This window comes from Pelobates fuscus, chromosome 1 (assembly GCF_036172605.1).
Source record: "Pelobates fuscus isolate aPelFus1 chromosome 1, aPelFus1.pri, whole genome shotgun sequence".
Classification (NCBI taxonomy): domain Eukaryota; kingdom Metazoa; phylum Chordata; class Amphibia; order Anura; family Pelobatidae; genus Pelobates; species Pelobates fuscus.
In genome coordinates, this window is record NC_086317.1 from 9,065,043 (window position 1) to 9,089,401 (window position 24,359).

The 24,359-nt window shown below is 33.8% G+C and overlaps 1 protein-coding gene across 8 annotated transcripts in view; it reads left to right on the forward strand.

Moving 5' to 3' along the window:
• Nucleotides 1-24,359, forward strand: part of STXBP5L (syntaxin binding protein 5L) — a 350,034-nt gene that overhangs the window by 161,595 nt on the left and 164,080 nt on the right. For all 8 annotated transcript variants that reach the window (XM_063446146.1, XM_063446149.1, XM_063446159.1 and 5 more), the window contains exon 9: nt 22,405-22,483. In XM_063446146.1, coding sequence (XP_063302216.1) covers nt 22,405-22,483 — 79 coding nt within the window. The remainder of the gene's footprint in view (nt 1-22,404; nt 22,484-24,359) is intronic.

Sequence of the window (24,359 nt, forward strand, 5' to 3'; positions counted from 1 at the left end):
ACAGCTCTGCTGCTGGAGACCGACTGCCTCCCCTTTGGCTAAACAGCCCTGTTGTGGGGGGGCAGGACCGACCGTCCCTACCCCCTGTGTTGGAAGTGCAGAGACCACTGTCCCATCTGCACAGGTGTGGGGCTTACAGTCTCCCCCTGGTACATTAAGCTGCCGCTGGGGAGAGGTGGTAGCCAGCTCCTCTCCCATTAGAACACTCTGCCGCTGGAGAGAGGAGGTAACAATCTCCTCTCCCATGCATACTTTCAGTCTTTGTGGAGGGAGACCGACTGTCTCTCCTCCCAATGCAGTGTCCTGCTGCTGGGGAACGGAGACTGGGCTCTCTATTCCCAAAAAATCACGCTGCTGCTGGGGAGGGAGGACGGCTCCTTCAGCTCCCTGTAACTTGGGCGCAGAGACCACGGTCCCATCTGCGCTGGTGTGGGGCTTACGGTCTCCCCTTGGTGGGTTAGGCTGCCGCTGGAGAGAGGGTGTAACAAGCTCCTCTCTCTGAACTGTAACCTGCTGCTGGGGATCTGGGCCGACTGCCCAGCATCCCTGTAGGGCCGGTAGAGAGACCTCGATCCCATCTCCACCTGCCATCTGTGGGTCTCTCCAGGACCAGTCTATGAAGTCCCCTACTTCTGCAACTGGTAGTGAAGCAGGGGGTACCTCTGCCGCGTTTTCCCAGCTATAGGCTAGCAGGTCTGGGTCTGCCACCCAGTTTTCCCGGTCTGCGTCCCTGCTCTGCGGCTGGCAGGAATTTAATAGTTCTACATAGTCCATCTCCAGCTCTCGTTCCATGGCAGCGGAACGGCGGAGGTCTTCTCCCAGTCCAATAGATCTCGGGCCCTGTATCATCTCACCTCGGTAATGAAAGATAGCCCAGTACCGTGACTCTGCTGGACTGCCGAAGTCGACATCCTCCACTAAGGCTTTCCACAACAGGCCAGGGCTTGTGTAGTTCTCCCCCTCTGGCTGGATGCCCTCTGCCCTCCACGTCTCTGGCTGGACAGTGCACCACCACAGTGCCCGGTATGAGGCGTCCAGGCTCAGTTCCCTTTCCACGAGGTACTCGAGTTGTCTTACCCGCTGCCCTCCAGGTTGATCTCCCAGAAGTGGCATCCGCCAGGCCATTTGTTCCTCCAACTGGTATGCGACACCAGGAAGGCGCTGCTGCCGTTGATACTGGACTTCCTCCAGGGCATCGTACCATAATTCTTTCCGGGCATTATCTCTCCATTCTAATTCACTCTCTTCCTCAGGTGTGTGTGTTGCCCAGGGGTCTACGAACCCCATTTTCCCAAATCTTTGTGTAGACAGGGACGCTGTAGGCACACTAGCGTCGCCCTCCATTTGTAAATCCAAACGTACTGTGTCTCCGAGCTGCTTTACCTCGCACTAGGACGCCATCCCACCGCTTGCCACCAATGTAACGGATCGCCTGGCACCCCGACTTGGTACCTCCGTTAATGGATGCTCCTAGCGCTTCCTGAGGACTCCAAGCACTCTGGCAGACACCACAATCACCGAATCCGAGAAACCTTTTAAATTCTCCCAAGCATATGAATGCTGTAGACCATTGAATAGGAACCATACGAATAGGCTTGTACTCCTAGCAGTCAACTGGAACAGCATGCAATAAATCCTTCCCCCAATAATGAGACGACACTTCACTTTGAGGGTTAAAACAGGAACTCTGGACTGGCTCATCCAGCCTGGCTTTTATTTCCAACTCACACATACAGGCCACACCCAGGGGGAGGCATAAAAGAACCAATGACATAAATGTTACCTCCCACACGTCCCCTCCCCTTAGTGTGACACATAATCCCATTATGCATACAGTGTAAAATATACTTTTACACAACTTTCATAACTTTAAAACCATACATCACATTCACATAAAAATACATATCCACAATCAATCCATTCAGGGGAACAACATATTAAAAAATGGCATGAATCCGACCAGGGGTTCAAAAGTTACTAAAAGTATCTTTTGTTCCTTTCTGGCTGGCAGAAAAACATCCCCACAATGCACCCTGGTTTCCTCCCTTCTGCCCTGGAGTTAATTGGAGAAGTAATCCAATTACCCAGGACTAAAGGCAGACTCCATTAACCACATGGTTGCAAAACAACATAAAACACTTTAAAATACATAAAGTCACATTTACACATAACACACAGACATTTCACCTATCCCCAGATAGCTGGGATCTGCACGCACAAAACTACTGAATAGCGCGCAGATCCTACTCACACAGTACAATTGCCATGGAGCTAAAGTCTTTCCCATAGTCTTTCATTATATGAATAGGCTCCATGGTATGGCTATCTGGGGTATCACATTCCCATAAAGTCTGGTCCATAGTCCAAAGGCAAGAGGCGGGCAATCAGCCCCCTCCAAGGACACGTGGCGAGGTCGGTTTCGCCACAACAGCTGCATGCCATTCTGGGAACGCCTGGAAACAGGCGACAGCCGCAGGCACCAGCACTTGCCAGTAACAAGGTCAAAACACCCAAAGCACGACGGACAGACAGAGCTCAGCCCACAGAAAGGCGCACGGCCGAGGCACAGCCGGAGAGGCCCCATCCGGGCAGAACACTCACCAGAATCACATACTACAAGCCTGTTGTCCCACCTGGGAAAAGAGCCACACGGGGCGCGACCCTTACACACCACTCACACCTGTGGAGGAAAGTAAGCCCGCAAAAGCAACGAAGTGCAACCCTGCGCAGCCCCACACGGGGGAAGGACTTGAGAAGGAGTCCATGAGACAATTTTACTGGTTCCCGGAAGGTCCTAGGGCAGAAGGAGCGCCTCCTGCGCTTCCCGCTGTGTGAATGCTGTAGACACACGGGACACCGAAGAGCAGCTGGGGAGACTCAACGACGTACCTCCCAGGCCTGCACTCAAAGCCTCCAAACTGGGCATCGGCTGAACTGGCGGGCAGTGACTAGTCATCCAACTCCTGGTTTTAGCATGAGCACACACTGTGAGAACTCTCTTTCCAAAAAATATGTTTTCTCTATTCTCTGTTTACTAGTTTACCGTCTGAAGCCATATAAGTTTATTAAATCTTATGATCACTATGTATAGCCTGTTAAATTTAGTGGCTCCCATCACCCTGATCATAATTGTATATTCCTGCAGTCAGCATGCATATCCCGGCTTAGCTCCCTACGTTTGTAGTTACCCGCTGACAATGAACCTCATGTTTATATTACAAAAAATGTGCAAGCCCTAGCCAGTACCCCAACTGTATTACAAAATGTTATGCTTAAGGATTGCCTTTGGGGTACCTCGAGCCTCTATGTACTACATCATGCACTGCAAAAATACAAAAATATATATATATATCAGAGGATAAAGCAACAAAAATAGAGTAAAAAAAATGTTGTCCCTCCAACCCAAATGTTAAAAGTTCCAAAAATTAAGATATCCCAAGCAAGAGGTTTATGAGAAGACAAGAAGCATTGTACTGATTTTACTGGGGAAACAGTCAGTCCTCCTCAGTGTGGCTGTTGCTTTAAATCTCATTATAAGCAGAATATTTTATTTTAGTTAAAGATGCATAACAGTGTATTTATTCATATTCAGATGATTTGTTTTGTTTTTTAAATAACCTTCCAATCTTTTTTAAGCGTGTGATTTTGTTGTTGTTTATATATATATATATATATGTGTGTGTTATTGTAATCATTGGTGGGTTTGGAGGCTAATATGTTGCCACAATCAAAGATAATGGGATTTTATACAATTTCATTAGTCTTATTTTTTTCTTGGAAAATGTATTGCAAGTCATTCTGTTTAATAAAAAATCATGATTGCTATTTTCTGCAGAAGAAGGGATTGTTGACAGAGAATTGTATGGAGGTTCTTAAAGTGAAATTAGCATTGTTCATTCGAACATTAATCAGTTAGTTAGCATTTATCTTGGCAACTTATTCCTGGAGTTTGAAGTGGATCGGAATACATTATACAACCGTTATTTTCTGTTCCCAGTGGGAGGAATGTTGTGGTTGACACTGAATGTTGAGCTCTTTATCTACAGCTGGGTATTTTTCTTGCGATCTAGTCATTCCGTGATGTGTGAAGTCATTCCTCACTTGCAGTGTTTCTGTATCTGTCCGTATCTCTCTGCAATCCACCAGCACGATGTCAGTTAGAGCAAACCCCAGGCAGCTTTTTATCCTGACATTTCCCTTTCTTTCTTCCACTCAGACCTGCCATGTTCTCCAATGCAATGTTTATCATCAATCGCACAGGTTTTAGACGCATAGGCTTTCTTTCTCTAAGTCTCGTCCACATTTTGACAAAACCTGTTGCTGAAACAAAAACATTCAAACCATCTATTCTCCCTAGTCAGCTCATGTTTAAACATCTCCTGAAATGTGGCCAATAAAGTGCATCTTGCTTTTATATATCATGAGAGATTCCCACCGTCTCTGATCAAGGTGCCCTATAACTCTGGTTGTCGTTATACTCAGTGCTATAAGATATAGCTTCACTAAGTGCCCCACTTGTGTTTACATTAGGAGGAAGCAGTTTTAGTGATTTTGTCTGTTGATCGACTTACCCTGACTCCTGCTAGCTCATTATGTAATGCCAATTTTGCATCCTGATCATTATTTCTCATATCTAGATTTGTTGAGATATTATGTGTGTTACTAGTTTCGCAGAATTGTTTAGTTTTTTTAAATAAGTGGCTTGGTATATTCGTATCCCCCAATGAATCATTTCTTTGCTATATTTGCTGCCGATCATCGGTTGTTGCATTTTTGGAAACTTATCTGGTGTAGCTATCTGGCTCTGCCAATAATGCAGTTATATAAATAAAGTTGTATGGAAGGATGGTTAGATTAATGGAAGGATGGATGGATTCATGGCTGGAAAGATGGAGTCTTTGATGGATCCATATATTCATGAACGTATAGACGGATCAGTGGAAGAATTTATGGTGAGACGAATGGATAAATGGATAGACAGATGGAGAGCTTGTATATTTATATAAGAAAATGTGTTCCTCTACTACACCAATGGTTCCCAAGCCAGTCCTCATGACCAATTAACAGTCCAGGTTTTGGCCGGATCTCCATTGGCATAGAAGTACATGTATGAGGACTGCTCTGAGACCTACTGTTCTACACATATCCAGATGGAGTTTCTGTTTTCTTCCAAATTTTGCAATGCTCAAATTTACTTCAATATGAATGTTCCAATGCTAGAACTATCTGTTAACAACAATTTTCCATAATTACTCAATGTTCTCACATTGCATTTCCTGACTCTTGGACCTTCTTTCAGGTAGCTGGAATGATAAAATAATGTACCCATTCCTCTTTAGTTATCACATCATTTCCATTCCCCATTTAGACAGTGAATTCCACTTATACAATTCCCTTTGACTACCTCTCCACATTAATTAAGCATTTTCCATGTAACGTGCTAATGCTTTATCAGTAAATTTGCGAATGCTGTTTTCTGACCCAGTTTTTTAGGAATATTCGGTTATAGCTAAAATAAGAAAACTGTCTTTGCATTAGATTTTCAACACACCAGAAATCTGAACAGGCAATTTCAATCTCTTTCTCTACAGGAGGTCTCTTAATTTCTTAATTCTGGTCCTTTTCTAATTCCCTAAACTTATGTCTTTTATATTTCTTTCCGTTTCATAACTATTAGTAAAATGAAAGGATTCCCTCTTGGTCTTTCATTTTTTTTTAATGCTAATTACAAATAGAACATGTAATTCTTTATTGACGTATATGGCAAGGTTCATTGTTTCGCCCATATGGCATCATATATATGATTGTATAATAGATTTTGAGGCGTTATGATGTATAGAGAACATACATTATCTTCTACTCGTCTTCAAATATCTCAATCACTTCACCTAATTTTAGGTAACCCACTAAGGTAAATTGTTAACTTTTTGCAACAGATTTTCATGATATAGTCCAAGAATATGGTTTAATTACATTTCCTAAAGGGAAAATTAACAGTAAGAGGGACAATTACAAAATGTTCCAGGAACAATAGGTAAATGAGGAACCTGCTCAGACGAGCTTAGTCTAGAGGAGTGGAGTATCAGGTCAATAGGGAGGGCATCAAGGGGGACAATAAACAAACAAGTTGATAAAGTAACAGAACTGGAGGTGAGGGTAGAATGTGGCTCTTTAGGAGAGATCCAGATTTGTGACATAGAAGTAACTCTGTGAGGCCATAAGCATTTTTAAACAGATGGGTTTTGATAGATTTCTTAAACGATTGAAGACTGTTAGAGAGTCTGATGGGAGTAGGTACGCTGTTCCAAAGGAAAGGAGCCGCCTGTGAAAAGTTAAGCAAGCCTGAATTAGCAGTAAGGGTCCGAGCAGCGGACAGGAGAAGGTCATGGGCAGAGCTGAGAGACAGAGAAAGGGCATACCTATAAATCAGTAAATAAATGTAACAGGGGCTAGAGTTGTTTAGAGCTTTATAGGTAAGGGTTAATATTTTGAATTGACACATATAGGAGACAGGAAGCCAGTGTAAGGATCGACAGAGGGCGGGGTATGAGAGGAGCGACCGGAGAGAAGATCAGCCTGGCAGCATCATTCATTACCATCATCATCATCAGTGTTCGCAGATTTATCATTGATAGTTTGTATATAGTGTTCCCAGATTTATCATTGATAGTTTGTATATAGTGTTCCCAGATTTATCATTGATAGTTTGTATATAATGATCGCAGATTTATCATTGATAGTTTGTATATAGTGTTCGCAGATTTATCATTGATAGTTTGTATATAGTGTTCCCAGATTTATCATTGATAGTTTGTATATAGTGTTCCCAGATTTATCATTGATAGTTTGTATATAATGATCGCAGATTTATCATTGATAGTTTGTATATAGTGTTCCCAGATTTATCATTGATAGTTTGTATATAGTGTTCCCAGATTTGTCATTGATAGTTTGTATATAGTGTTCCCAGATTTATCATTGATAGTTTGTATATAATGTTCCCAGATTTATCATTGATAGTTTGTGTATAGTGTTCCCAGATTTATCATTGATAGTTTGTATATAATGATCGCAGATTTATCATTGATAGTTTGTATATAGTGTTCCCAGATTTATTATTGATAGTTTGTGTATTGTGTTCGCAGATTTATCATTGATAGTTTGTGTATAGTGTTCGCAGATTTATCATTGATAGTTTGTATATAGTGTTCCCAGATTTATCATTGATAGTTTGTATATAGTGTTCCCAGATTTATCATTGATAGTTTGTATATAGTGTTCCCAGATTTATCATTGATAGTTTGTATATAGTGTTCCCAGATTTATCATTGATAGTTTGTGTATAGTGTTCGCAGATTTATCATTGATAGTTTGTATATAGTGTTCCCAGATTTATCATTGATAGTTTGTATATAGTGTTCCCAGATTTATCATTTATAGTTTGTATATAGTGTTCGCAGATTTATCATTGATAGTTTGTATATAGTGATCCCAGATTTATCATTGATAGTTTGTATATAGTGTGCACAGATTTATCATTGATAGTTTGTGTATAGTGTTCCCAGATTTATCATTGATAGTTTGTATATAGTGTTCCCAGATTTATCATTGATAGTTTGTATATAGTGTTCCCAGATTTATCATTGATAGTTTGTATATAGTGTTCCCAGATTTATCATTGATAGTTTGTATATAGTGTTCGCAGATTTATCATTGATAGTTTGTATGTAGTGTGCACAGATTTATCATTGATAGTTTGTGTATAGTGTTCGCAGATTTATCATTGATAGTTTGTATATAGTGTTCCCAGATTTATCATTGATAGTTTGTATATAGTGTTCCCAGATTTATCATTGATAGTTTGTATATAGTGTTTGCAGATTTATCATTGATAGTTTGTATATAGTGTTCAGAGATTTATCATTGATAGTTTGTATATAGTGTTCCCAGATTTATCATTGATAGTTTGTATATAGTGTTCGCAGATTTATCATTGATAGTTTGTATATAGTGTTCCCAGATTTATCATTGATAGTTTGTATATAGTGTTCCAGATTTATCATTGATAGTTTGTATATAGTGTTCCCAGATTTCTCATTGATAGTTTGTGTATAGTGTTCGCAGATTTATCATTGATAGTTTGTATATAGTGTTCCCAGATTTATCATTGATAGTTTGTATATAGTGTTCCCAGATTTATCATTGATAGTTTGTATATAGTGTTCCCAGATTTATCATTTATAGTTTGTGTATAGTGTTCGCAGATTTATCATTGATAGTTTGTATATAGTGTTCGCAGATTTATCATTGATAGTTTGTATATAGTGTTCCCAGATTTATCATTGATAGTTTGTATATAGTGTTCCCAGATTTATCATTGATAGTTTGTGTATAGTGTTCCCAGATTTATCATTGATAGTTTGTATATAGTGTTCCCAGATTTATCATTTATAGTTTGTGTATAGTGTTCGCAGATTTATCATTGATAGTTTGTATATAGTGTTCGCAGATTTATCATTGATAGTTTGTATATAGTGTTCCCAGATTTATCATTGATAGTTTGTATATAGTGTTCCCAGATTTATCATTGATAGTTTGTATATAGTGTTCCCAGATTTATCATTGATAGTTTGTATATAGTGTTCCCAGATTTATCATTTATAGTTTGTGTATAGTGTTCGCAGATTTATCATTGATAGTTTGTATATAGTGTTCCCAGATTTATCATTGATAGTTTGTATATAGTGTTCCCAGATTTATCATTGATAGTTTGTATATAGTGTTCCCAGATTTATCATTGATAGTTTGTATATAGTGTTCCCAGATTTATCATTTATAGTTTGTGTATAGTGTTCGCAGATTTATCATTGATAGTTTGTATATAGTGTTCGCAGATTTATCATTGATAGTTTGTATATAGTGTTCCCAGATTTATCATTGATAGTTTGTATATAGTGTTCCCAGATTTATCATTGATAGTTTGTATATAGTGTTCCCAGATTTATCATTGATAGTTTGTATATAGTGTTCCCAGATTTATCATTGATAGTTTGTATATAGTGTTCCCAGATTTATCATTGATAGTTTGTATATAGTGTTCCCAGATTTATCATTGATAGTTTGTATATAGTGTTCCCAGATTTATCATTGATAGTTTGTATATAGTGTTCCCAGATTTATTATTGATAGTTTGTATATAGTGTTCCCAGATTTATCATTGATAGTTTGTATATAGTGTTCCCAGATTTATCATTGATAGTTTGTGTATAGTGTTCCCAGATTTGTCATTGATAGTTTGTGTATAGTGTTCCCAGATTTATCATTGATAGTTTGTATATAATGTTCCCAGATTTATCATTGATAGTTTGTGTATAGTGTTCCCAGATTTATCATTGATAGTTTGTATATAGTGTTCGCAGATTTATCATTGATAGTTTGTATATAGTGTTCCCAGATTTATCATTGATAGTTTGTATATAGTGTTCCAGATTTATCATTGATAGTTTGTGTATTGTGTTCACAGATTTATCATTGATAGTTTGTATATAGTGTTTGCAGATTTATCATTGATAGTTTGTATATAGTGTTCCCAGATTTATCATTGATAGTTTGTATATAGTGTTCGCAGATTTATCATTGATAGTTTGTATATAGTGTTCCCAGATTTATCATTGATAGTTTGTATATAGTGTTCCAGATTTATCATTGATAGTTTGTGTATTGTGTTCACAGATTTATCATTGATAGTTTGTATATAGTGTTCCAGATTTATCATTGATAGTTTGTATATAGTGTTCCCAGATTTATCATTGATAGTTTGTGTATAGTGTTCCCAGATTTATCATTGATAATTTGTATATAGTGTTCCCAGATTTATCATTGATAGTTTGTATATAGTGTTCCCAGATTTATCATTGATAGTTTGTGTATAGTGTTCCCAGATTTGTCATTGATAGTTTGTATATAGTGTTCCCAGATTTATCATTGATAGTTTGTATATAGTGTTCCCAGATTTATCATTGATAGTTTGTATATAGTGTTCCCAGATTTATCATTGATAGTTTGTATATAGTGTTCCCAGATTTATCATTGATAGTTTGTATATAATGTTCCCAGATTTATCATTGATAGTTTGTGTATAGTGTTCCCAGATTTATCATTGATAGTTTGTATATAGTGTTCGCAGATTTATCATTGATAGTTTGTATATAGTGTTCCCAGATTTATCATTGATAGTTTGTATATAGTGTTCCAGATTTATCATTGATAGTTTGTGTATTGTGTTCACAGATTTATCATTGATAGTTTGTATATAGTGTTTGCAGATTTATCATTGATAGTTTGTATATAGTGTTCCCAGATTTATCATTGATAGTTTGTATATAGTGTTCGCAGATTTATCATTGATAGTTTGTATATAGTGTTCCCAGATTTATCATTGATAGTTTGTATATAGTGTTCCAGATTTATCATTGATAGTTTGTGTATTGTGTTCACAGATTTATCATTGATAGTTTGTATATAGTGTTCCAGATTTATCATTGATAGTTTGTATATAGTGTTCCCAGATTTATCATTGATAGTTTGTGTATAGTGTTCCCAGATTTATCATTGATAATTTGTATATAGTGTTCCCAGATTTATCATTGATAGTTTGTATATAGTGTTCCCAGATTTATCATTGATAGTTTGTGTATAGTGTTCCCAGATTTGTCATTGATAGTTTGTATATAGTGTTCCCAGATTTATCCTTGATAGTTTGTATATAGTGTTCCCAGATTTATCCTTGATAGTTTGTATATAGTGTTCCCAGATTTATCATTGATAGTTTGTATATAGTGTTCCCAGATTTATCATTGATAGTTTGTGTATAGTGTTCCCAGATTTATCATTGATAGTTTGTGTATAGTGTTCCCAGATTTATCATTGATAGTTTGTATATAGTGTTCCCAGATTTATCATTGATAGTTTGTATATAGTGTTTGCAGATTTATCATTGATAGTTTGTATATAGTGTTCGCAGATTTATCATTGATAGTTTGTATATAGTGTTCCCAGATTTATCATTGATAGTTTGTATATAGTGTTCCCAGATTTATCATTGATAGTTTGTATATAGTGTTCCCAGATTTATCATTGATAGTTTGTATATAGTGTTCCCAGATTTATCATTGATAGTTTGTATATAGTGTTCCCAGATTTATCATTTATAGTTTGTGTATAGTGTTCGCAGATTTATCATTGATAGTTTGTATATAGTGTTCCCAGATTTATCATTGATAGTTTGTATATAGTGTTCCCAGATTTATCATTGATAGTTTGTATATAGTGTTCCCAGATTTATCATTGATAGTTTGTGTATTGTGTTCCCAGATTTATCATTGATAGTTTGTATATAGTGTTCCCAGATTTATCATTTATAGTTTGTGTATAGTGTTCGCAGATTTATCATTGATAGTTTGTATATAGTGTTCGCAGATTTATCATTGATAGTTTGTATATAGTGTTCCCAGATTTATCATTGATAGTTTGTATATAGTGTTCCCAGATTTATCATTGATAGTTTGTGTATTGTGTTCCCAGATTTATCATTGATAGTTTGTATATAGTGTTCCCAGATTTATCATTTATAGTTTGTGTATAGTGTTCGCAGATTTATCATTGATAGTTTGTATATAGTGTTCGCAGATTTATCATTGATAGTTTGTATATAGTGTTCCCAGATTTATCATTGATAGTTTGTATATAGTGTTCCCAGATTTATCATTGATAGTTTGTATATAGTGTTCCCAGATTTATCATTGATAGTTTGTATATAGTGTTCCCAGATTTATCATTGATAGTTTGTATATAGTGTTCCCAGATTTATCATTGATAGTTTGTATATAGTGTTCCCAGATTTATCATTGATAGTTTGTATATAGTGTTCCCAGATTTATCATTGATAGTTTGTATATAGTGTTCCCAGATTTATTATTGATAGTTTGTATATAGTGTTCCCAGATTTATCATTGATAGTTTGTATATAGTGTTCCCAGATTTATCATTGATAGTTTGTGTATAGTGTTCCCAGATTTGTCATTGATAGTTTGTGTATAGTGTTCCCAGATTTATCATTGATAGTTTGTATATAATGTTCCCAGATTTATCATTGATAGTTTGTGTATAGTGTTCCCAGATTTATCATTGATAGTTTGTATATAGTGTTCGCAGATTTATCATTGATAGTTTGTATATAGTGTTCCCAGATTTATCATTGATAGTTTGTATATAGTGTTCCAGATTTATCATTGATAGTTTGTGTATTGTGTTCACAGATTTATCATTGATAGTTTGTATATAGTGTTTGCAGATTTATCATTGATAGTTTGTATATAGTGTTCCCAGATTTATCATTGATAGTTTGTATATAGTGTTCGCAGATTTATCATTGATAGTTTGTATATAGTGTTCCCAGATTTATCATTGATAGTTTGTATATAGTGTTCCAGATTTATCATTGATAGTTTGTGTATTGTGTTCACAGATTTATCATTGATAGTTTGTATATAGTGTTCCAGATTTATCATTGATAGTTTGTATATAGTGTTCCCAGATTTATCATTGATAGTTTGTGTATAGTGTTCCCAGATTTATCATTGATAATTTGTATATAGTGTTCCCAGATTTATCATTGATAGTTTGTATATAGTGTTCCCAGATTTATCATTGATAGTTTGTGTATAGTGTTCCCAGATTTGTCATTGATAGTTTGTATATAGTGTTCCCAGATTTATCATTGATAGTTTGTATATAGTGTTCCCAGATTTATCATTGATAGTTTGTATATAGTGTTCCCAGATTTATCATTGATAGTTTGTATATAGTGTTCCCAGATTTATCATTGATAGTTTGTATATAATGTTCCCAGATTTATCATTGATAGTTTGTGTATAGTGTTCCCAGATTTATCATTGATAGTTTGTATATAGTGTTCGCAGATTTATCATTGATAGTTTGTATATAGTGTTCCCAGATTTATCATTGATAGTTTGTATATAGTGTTCCAGATTTATCATTGATAGTTTGTGTATTGTGTTCACAGATTTATCATTGATAGTTTGTATATAGTGTTTGCAGATTTATCATTGATAGTTTGTATATAGTGTTCCCAGATTTATCATTGATAGTTTGTATATAGTGTTCGCAGATTTATCATTGATAGTTTGTATATAGTGTTCCCAGATTTATCATTGATAGTTTGTATATAGTGTTCCAGATTTATCATTGATAGTTTGTGTATTGTGTTCACAGATTTATCATTGATAGTTTGTATATAGTGTTCCAGATTTATCATTGATAGTTTGTATATAGTGTTCCCAGATTTATCATTGATAGTTTGTGTATAGTGTTCCCAGATTTATCATTGATAATTTGTATATAGTGTTCCCAGATTTATCATTGATAGTTTGTATATAGTGTTCCCAGATTTATCATTGATAGTTTGTGTATAGTGTTCCCAGATTTATCATTGATAGTTTGTATATAGTGTTCCCAGATTTATCCTTGATAGTTTGTATATAGTGTTCCCAGATTTATCCTTGATAGTTTGTATATAGTGTTCCCAGATTTATCATTGATAGTTTGTATATAGTGTTCCCAGATTTATCATTGATAGTTTGTGTATAGTGTTCCCAGATTTATCATTGATAGTTTGTGTATAGTGTTCCCAGATTTATCATTGATAGTTTGTATATAGTGTTCCCAGATTTATCATTGATAGTTTGTATATAGTGTTTGCAGATTTATCATTGATAGTTTGTATATAGTGTTCAGAGATTTATCATTGATAGTTTGTATATAGTGTTCCCAGATTTATCATTGATAGTTTGTATATAGTGTTCCCAGATTTATCATTGATAGTTTGTATATAGTGTTCCCAGATTTATCATTGATAGTTTGTATATAGTGTTCCCAGATTTATCATTGATAGTTTGTATATAGTGTTCCCAGATTTATCATTGATAGTTTGTATATAGTGTTTGCAGATTTATCATTGATAGTTTGTGTATAGTGTTCCCAGATTTGTCATTGATAGTTTGTATATAGTGTTCCCAGATTTATCATTGATAGTTTGTATATAGTGTTCCCAGATTTATAATTGATAGTTTCTATATAGTGTTCCCAGATTTATAATTGATAGTTTGTATATAGTGTTCCCAGATTTATAATTGATAGTTTGTATATAGTGTTCCCAGATTTATCATTGATAGTTTGTATATTGTGTTCCCAGATTTATCATTGATAGTTTGTATATAATGTTCCCAGATTTATCATTGATAGTTTGTATATAGTGTTCGCAGATTTATCATTGATAGTTTGTATATAGTGTTCCCAGATTTATCATTGATAGTTTGTATATAGTGTTCCCAGATTTATCATTGATAGTTTGTATATAGTGTTCCCAGATTTATCATTGATAGTTTGTGTATAGTGTTCGCAGATTTATCATTGATAGTTTGTATATAGTGTTCCCAGATTTATCATTGATAGTTTGTATATCGTGTTCCCAGATTTATCATTGATAGTTTGTATATAGTGTTCCCAGATTTATCATTGATAGTTTGTGTATAGTGTTCCCAGATTTATCATTGATAGTTTGTATATAGTGTTCCCAGATTTATCATTGATAGTTTGTATATAGTGTTTGCAGATTTATCATTGATAGTTTGTATATAGTGTTCCCAGATTTATCATTGATAGTTTGTATATAGTGTTCCCAGATTCATCATTGATAGTTTGTGTATAGTGTTCGCAGATTTATCATTGATAGTTTGTATATAGTGTTCCCAGATTTATCATTGATAGTTTGTATATAGTGTTCCCAGATTTATCATTGATAGTTTGTATATAGTGTTCCCAGATTCATCATTGATAGTTTGTGTATAGTGTTCGCAGATTTATCATTGATAGTTTGTATATAGTGTTTGCAGATTTATCATTGATAGTTTGTATATAGTGTTCCCAGATTTATCATTGATAGTTTGTATATAGTGTTCCCAGATTTATCATTGATAGTTTGTATATAGTGTTCCCAGATTTATCATTGATAGTTTGTATATAGTGTTCCCAGATTTATCATTGATAGTTTGTGTATAGTGTTCCCAGATTTATCATTGATAGTTTGTATATAGTGTTCCCAGATTTATCATTGATAGTTTGTATATAGTGTTTGCAGATTTATCATTGATAGTTTGTATATAGTGTTCCCAGATTTATCATTGATAGTTTGTATATAGTGTTCCCAGATTCATCATTGATAGTTTGTGTATAGTGTTCGCAGATTTATCATTGATAGTTTGTATATAGTGTTCCCAGATTTATCATTGATAGTTTGTATATAGTGTTCCCAGATTTATCATTGATAGTTTGTATATAGTGTTCCCAGATTCATCATTGATAGTTTGTGTATAGTGTTCGCAGATTTATCATTGATAGTTTGTATATAGTGTTTGAAGATTTATCATTGATAGTTTGTATATAGTGTTCAGAGATTTATCATTGATAGTTTGTATATAGTGTTCCCAGATTTATCATTGATAGTTTGTGTATAGTGTTCCCAGATTTATCATTGATAGTTTGTATATAGTGTTCCCAGATTTATCATTGATAGTTTGTATATAGTGTTCGCAGATTTATCATTGATAGTTTGTATATAGTGTTCCCAGATTTATCATTGATAGTTTGTATATAGTGTTCCCAGATTTATCATTGATAGTTTGTATATAGTGTTCCCAGATTTATCATTGATAGTTTGTATATAGTGTTCCCAGATTTATTATTGATAGTTTGTGTATAGTGTTCCCAGATTTATCATTGATAGTTTGTATATAGTGTTCCCAGATTTATCATTGATAGTTTGTATATAGTGTTCCCAGATTCATCATTGATAGTTTGTATATAGTGTTCCCAGATTTATCATTGATAGTTTGTGTATAGTGTTCCCAGATTTATCATTGATAGTTTGTATATAGTGTTCCCAGATTTATCATTGATAGTTTGTGTATAGTGTTCCCAGATTTATCATTGATAGTTTGTGTATAGTGTTCCCAGATTTATCATTGATAGTTTGTATATAGTGTTCCCAGATTTATCATTGATAGTTTGTATATAGTGTTCCCAGATTTATCATTGATAGTTTGTATATAGTGTTCCCAGATTTATCATTGATAGTTTGTATATAGTGTTCCCAGATTTATCATGGATAGTTTGTATATAGTGTTCCCAGATTTATCATTGATAGTTTGTGTATAGTGTTCCCAGATTTATCATTGATAGTTTGTATATAGTGTTCCCAGATTTATCATTGATAGTTTGTATATAGTGTTCCCAGATTTATCATTGATAGTTTGTGTATAGTGTTCCCAGATTTATCATTGATAGTTTGTATATAGTGTTCACAGATTTATCATTGATAGTTTGTATATAGTGTTCCCAGATTTATCATTGATAGTTTGTATATAGTGTTCCCAGATTTATCATTGATAGTTTGTATATAGTGTTCCCAGATTTATCATTGATAGTTTGTATATAGTGTTCCCAGAATTATCATTGATAGTTTGTATATAGTGTTCCCAGATTTATCATTGATAGTTTGTATATAGTGTTCCCAGATTTATCATTGATAGTTTGTATATAGTGTTCCAGATTTATCATTGATAGTTTGTATATAGTGTTCCCAGATTTATCATTGATAGTTTGTATATAGTGTTCCCAGATGTATCATTGATAGTTTGTATATAGTGTTCCCAGATTTATCATTGATAGTTGGTGTATTGTGTTCACAGATTTATCATTGATAGTTTGTATATAGTGTTCCCAGATTTATCATTGATAGTTTGTATATAGTGTTCACAGATTTATCATTGATAGTTTGTATATAGTGTTCCCAGATTTATCATTGATAGTTTGTATATAGTGTTCACAGATTTATCATTGATAGTTTGTATATAGTGTTCCCAGATTTATCATTGATAGTTTGTGTATAGTGTTCCAGATTTAGCAGTGATAGTTTATATATAGTGTTCACAGATTTATCATTTATAGTTTGTATATAGTGTTCCCAGATTTATCATTGATAGTTTGTATATAGTGTTCCAGATTTATCATTGATAGTTTGTATTTAGTGTTCCCAGATTTATCATTGATAGTTTGTATATAGTGTTCCCAGATGTATCATTGATAGTTTGTATATAGTGTTCCCAGATTTATCATTGATAGTTGGTGTATTGTGTTCACAGATTTATCATTGATAGTTTGTATATAGTGTTCCCAGATTTATCATTGATAGTTTGTATATAGTGTTCCCAGATTTATCATTGATAGTTTGTATATAGTGTTCCCAGATGTATCATTGATAGTTTGTATATAGTGTTCCCAGATTTATCATTGATAGTTGGTGTATTGTGTTCACAGATTTATCATTGATAGTTTGTATATAGTGTTCAGAGATTTATCATTGATAGTTTGTATATAGTGTTCGCAGATTTATCATTGATAGTTTGTGTATAGTGTTCGCAGATTTATCATTGATAGTTTGTATATAGTGTTCCCAGATTTATCATTGATAGTTTGTATATAGTGTTCCCAGATTTATCATTGATAGTTTGTATATAATGTTCCCAGATTTATCATTGATAGTTTGTATATAGTGTTCCCAGATTTATCATTGATAGTTTGTATATAGTGTTCCCAGATTTATCATTGATAGTTTGTGTATAGTGTTCCCAGATTTATCATTGATAGTTTGTATATAGTGTTCAGAGATTTATCATTGATAGTTTGTGTATAGTGTTCGCAGATTTATCATTGATAGTTTGTATATAGTGTTCCCAGATTTATCATTGATAGTTTGTGTATAGTGTTCGCAGATTTATCATTGATAGTTTGTATATAGTGTTCCCAGATTTATCATTGATAGTTTGTATATAGTGTTCCCAGATTTATCATTGATAGTTTGTGTATAGTGTTCGCAGATTTATCATTGATAGTTTGTATATAGTGTTCCCAGATTTATCATTTATAGTTTGTATATAGTGTTCGCAGATTTATCATTGATAGTTTGTATATAGTGTTCCCAGATTTATCATTGATAGTTTGTATATAGTGTTCCCAGATTTATCATTGATAGTTTGTATATAGTGTTCCCAGATTTATCATTGATAGTTTGTGTATTGTGTTCCCAGATTTATCATTGATAGTTTGTGTATAGTGTTCCCAGATTTATCATTGATAGTTTGTATATAGTGTTCCCAGATTTATCATTGATAGTTTGTATATAGTGTTCCCAGATTTATCATTGATAGTTTGTATATAGTGTTCCAGATTTATCATTGATAGTTTGTGTATTGTGTTCCCAGATGTATCATTGATAGTTTGTATATAGTGTTCCCAGATTTATCATTGATAGTTGGTGTATTGTGTTCACAGATTTATCATTGATAGTTTGTATATAGTGTTCCCAGATTTATCATTGATAGTTTGTATATAGTGTTCGCAGATTTATCATTGATAGTTTGTGTATTGTGTTAGCAGATTTATCATTGATAATTTGTATATAGTGTTCCCAGATTTATCATTGATAGTTTGTATATAGTGTTCCCAGATTTATCATTGATAGTTTGTGTATAGTGTTCCCAGATTAATCATTGATAGTTTGTGTATAGTGTTCCCAGATTTATCATTGATAGTTTGTGTATTGTGTTCACAGATTTATCATTGATAGTTTGTATATAGTGTTCACAGATTTATCATTGATAGTTTGTGTATAGTGTTCCCAGATTTATCATTGATAGTTTGTGTATTGTGTTCGCAGATTTATCATTGATAGTTTGTGTATAGTGTTCGCAGATTTATCATTGATAGTTTGTATATAGTGTTCGCAGATTTATCATTGATAGTTTGTATATAGTGTTCCCAGATTTATCATTGATAGTTTGTATATAGTGTTCCCAGATTTATCATTGATAGTTTGTATATAGTGTTCCCAGATTTATCATTGATAGTTTGTGTATAGTGTTCGCAGATTTATCATTGATAGTTTGTGTATAGTGTTCGCAGATTTATCATTGATAGTTTGTATATAGTGTTCGCAGATTTATCATTGATAGTTTGTATATAGTGTTCCCAGATTTATCATTGATAGTTTGTATATAGTGTTCCCAGATTTATCATTGATAGTTTGTGTATAGTGTTCGCAGATTTATCATTGATAGTTTGTATATAGTGTTCGCAGATTTATCATTGATAGTTTGTATATAGTGTTCCCAGATTTATCATTGATAGTTTGTATATAGTGTTCCCAGATTTATCATTGATAGTTTGTATATAGTGTTCCCAGATTTATCATTGATAGTTTGTGTATAGTGTTCGCAGATTTATCATTGATAGTTTGTATATAGTGTTCCCAGATTTATCATTGATAGTTTGTGTATAGTGTTCGCAGATTTATCATTGATAGTTTGTGTATAGTGTTCCCAGATTTATCATTGATAGTTTGTATATAGTGTTCCCAGATTTATCATTGATAGTTTGTATATAGTGTTCCCAGATTTATCATTGATAGTTTGTATATAGTGTTCCCAGATTTATCATTGATAGTTTGTATATAGTGTTCCCAGATTTATCATTGATAGTTTGTATATAGTGTTCGCAGATTTATCATTGATAGTTTGTATATAATGTTCCCAGATTTATCATTGATAGTTTGTATATAGTGTTCCCAGATTTATCATTGATAGTTTGTGTATAGTGTTCCCAGATTGATCATTGATAGTTTGTATATAATGTTCCCAGATTTATCATTGATAGTTTGTATATAGTGTTCCCAGAATTATCATTGATAGTTTGTATATAGTGTTCCCAGATTTATCATTGATAGTTTGTATATAGTGTTCCCAGATTTATCATTGATAGTTTGTATATAGTGTTCCAGATTTATCATTGATAGTTTGTATATAGTGTTCCCAGATTTATCATTGATAGTTTGTATATAGTGTTCCCAGATGTATCATTGATAGTTGGTGTATTGTTTTCACAGATTTATCATTGATAGTTTGTATATAGTGTTCCCAGATTTATCATTGATAGTTTGTGTATAGTGTTCCAGATTTAGCAGTGATAGTTTATATATAGTGTTCACAGATTTATCATTTATAGTTTGTATATAGTGTTCGCAGATTTATCATTGATAGTTTGTGTATTGTGTTAGCAGATTTATCATTGATAATTTGTATATAGTGTTCCCAGATTTATCATTGATAGTTTGTATATAGTGTTCCCAGATTTATCATTGATAGTTTGTGTATTGTGTTCGCAGATTTATCATTGATAGTTTGTGTATAGTGTTCGCAGATTTATCATTGATAGTTTGTATATAGTGTTCGCAGATTTATCATTGATAGTTTGTATATAGTGTTCCCAGATTTATCATTGATAGTTTGTATATAGTGTTCCCAGATTTATCATTGATAGTTTGTATATAGTGTTCCCAGATTTATCATTGATAGTTTGTGTATAGTGTTCGCAGATTTATCATTGATAGTTTGTGTATAGTGTTCGCAGATTTATCATTGATAGTTTGTGTATTGTGTTCCCAGATTTATCATTGATAGTTTGTATATAGTGTTCGCAGATTTATCATTGATAGTTTGTATATAGTGTTCCCAGATTTATCATTGATAGTTTGTATATAGTGTTCCCAGATTTATCATTGATAGTTTGTATATAGTGTTCCCAGATTTATCATTGATAGTTTGTGTATAGTGTTCGCAGATTTATCATTGATAGTTTGTGTATAGTGTTCCCAGATTTATCATTGATAGTTTGTATATAGTGTTCCCAGATTTATCATTGATAGTTTGTGTATTGTGTTCCCAGATTTATCATTGATAGTTTGTGTATTGTGTTCCCAGATTTATCATTGATAGTTTGTATATAGTGTTCCCAGATTTATCATTGATAGTTTGTGTATAGTGTTCGCAGATTTATCATTGATAGTTTGTATATAGTGTTCCCAGATTTATCATTGATAGTTTGTGTATAGTGTTCCCAGATTTATCATTGATAGTTTGTATATAGTGTTCCCAGATTTATCATTGATAGTTTGTATATAGTGTTCCCAGATTTATCATTGATAGTTTGTATATAGTGTTCCAGATTTATCATTGATAGTTTGTATATAGTGTTCACAGATTTATCATTGATAGTTTGTATATAGTGTTCCAGATTTATCATTGATAGTTTGTATATAGTGTTCCCAGATTTATCATTGATAGTTTGTATATAGTGTTCCCAGATTTATCATTGATAGTTTGTGTATTGTGTTCCCAGATTTATCATTGATAGTTTGTGTATTGTGTTCCCAGATTTATCATTGATAGTTTGTATATAGTGTTCCCAGATTTATCATTGATAGTTTGTGTATAGTGTTCCCAGATTTATCATTGATAGTTTGTATATAGTGTTCCCAGATTCATCATTGATAGTTTGTATATAATGTTCGTAGATTTATCATTGATAGTTTGTATATACTGTTCCCAGATTTATCATTGATAGTTTGTATATAATGTTCCCAGATTTATCATTGATAGTTTGTATATAGTGTTCCCAGATTTATCATTGATAGTTTGTATATAGTGTTCCCAGATTTATCATTGATAGTTTGTATATAATGTTTGTAGATTTATCATTGATAGTTTGTATATACTGTTCCCAGATTTATCATTGATAGTTTGTATATAATGTTCCCAGATTTATCATTGATAGTTTGTATATAGTGTTCCCAGATTTATCATTGATAGTTTGTATATAGTGTTCCCAGATTTATCATTGATAGTTTGTGTATAGTGTTCCCAGATTTATCATTGATAGTTTGTATATAGTGTTCCCAGATTTATCATTGATAGTTTGTATATAGTGTTCCCAGATTTATCATTGATAGTTTGTATATAGTGTTCCCAGATTTATCATTGATAGTTTGTATATAGTGTTCACAGATTTATCATTGATAGTTTGTATATAGTGTTCCCAGATTTATCATTGATAGTTTGTATATAGTGTTCCCAGATTTATCATTGATAGTTTGTGTATAGTGTTCCCAGATTTATCATTGATAGTTTGTATATAATGTTCCCAGATTTATCATTGATAGTTTGTATATAGTGTTCACAGATTTATCATTGATAGTTTGTATATAGTGTTCGCAGATTTATCATTGATAGTTTGCATATAGTGTTCGCCGATTTATCATTGATAGTTTGTAGAGGGGGTCTGTAAATGTATCATTTATAATTTGTAGTCAGAGTGTCTGTAGATTTTGTATTAGTTTTGCTATTTCATTTTGTTGAAACATATTTTCTTTTTTAGGGAAAATTCAAAGAGATGGGAAGAAGCCGGAGTCCTGTAAACCAATTCTAAAAGTTGAATACAGGACGTGTAAAAACAGGTAGGTTTCACTTTCCTAAAATTTCATCAGCAATTAAAATATACATTTCGGTTATCATTTGAAAATAGTAAGAATCGCTAATCCCCCTGATTAGATACCAGGAGCAGTTTGGGTATTGGTATTGGTGGATGCGCCTAGAGTTACTAACTCCACCCAACCTTGAATTAGACAGATTCGAAGGCAGCAGGATGCGTATTGATTGGTATCATCTAAATTCTCATTAGCTGACTGGAGCAATCAAATCATGTTTAAGACTTCCAGAAAACATTATGACTTCAGCCATAGAGGGTTGAGAAAGCTCCAGCCTCCAGCCAAACCTTTATACAAGAATATCCAAGTGTGTCGATAAGATCATTTCAAATGATAGTATTCTGCAATGAAACTGTCAAGATATGCTATGTCCCAACACGCAGTGTTTAGATAAAATTAAATATAACGTAAACTATTAGAAATATACGTATTACTGGGCCTTAGAGTGGCCGGACGACCACATTCACATACAATATGAGGCTTTACACATTATCGTGATCAAAACTTGCAAACCCATTTCTATGAAAGACACAAATAGACTTTGTCCAGGACTAAGGAGGATGAAAATGCAGCGATGCGGCTCATCGAAGTGCTCTCATTGGACTTTCATGATGCCCATTCTGACTAACCGTTATAGTTACAATCTCAATACAACATGTCACATTCATACCAAGAGTTACAGAAAAGTAACAGAGAAGTAAGGCATTATTTGTATTCAAATTGTGTGAACGAAGGAAAGTGGACACAATATGACATTGTACCCAAGCGCATTTTATAAACAGAGGAACAGGGGGTAAAATGAGACCTGTGCTACAAAATGGAACCGTGTGGGCTTCAGCAATGATTAGCAACTACTTACTAACTTTACAAGTGTGAGGTAACAATACAAAGTGGGTAATATCATTGAGCAACACTGATAATCTCATCATACACGTGTCTGATGAGAATACCTTCTGTGTCACCATAAGGAAATGGAAAACAGCGGAGTGAAGTATAGGACAAGAAGTATGTAGCAATCAGAAGTGAGCCAAGCTGGAAGTAAGATCTGGAGAAGTATAAGAGAGGAAAGGGTAACCAATTTGGGAAAGATATCACACCATTGCCCCATACGAACAGCCCCTGCCGTCGGTGCGGAGGTTTGTACGTTTGTCAGGAGACCCTGATATTCAGTACATACTGCGAGCTTGTTCATAATGTTCATAATGATGGTGTGGACCCTTGTGCACCACCTCCATCTTGACATCTGGATAAGCAATCCAACCAGGGGTACCATAAGCATGTATTTTGTGCTGAGGTGTTCATTATTATTATTACTGGTTTTTACATGGCGCCAGCATATTCCGTAGCGCTTTATCATAACCTCAGATGTCTCAATTTTTGCCACCCATTATATATTTTAGACTGGCTAATTTTTGTTGGACCTCAGTTTTTATTACTAGCAGCCACACGTATCAAAGTATTGATTTAGTCACCGTTACTTCCTATAATGTTTTATTACCGCCGTTTGTGCTAAAATTAGCTTTCTAAACCTGCACAATGTGCTCTTCTTTCTTCTATCAGATTTTTCTATTTGTTATGTGCAAGTTGTTTCACTCTTGTTGTATTGAAATATTTAGAATAAATTGGTACAATCTGGTCATGTTTGTGAATAGTATGAGCTCACGTCTGGAACATGAATGCATCTCCAATGTACGAAGCTGGACTACGAAACCCCGAATGAAACATTGATAAGTGAGATATGTAGAGCTCTTCAAACAGAACTAAATGGATTGTGTTTTGCTGTTTCTTTAGAAAGATTAAAATAATTGGAAGCCATTTCCTAGATACGATTCAGAGACACAGTTTT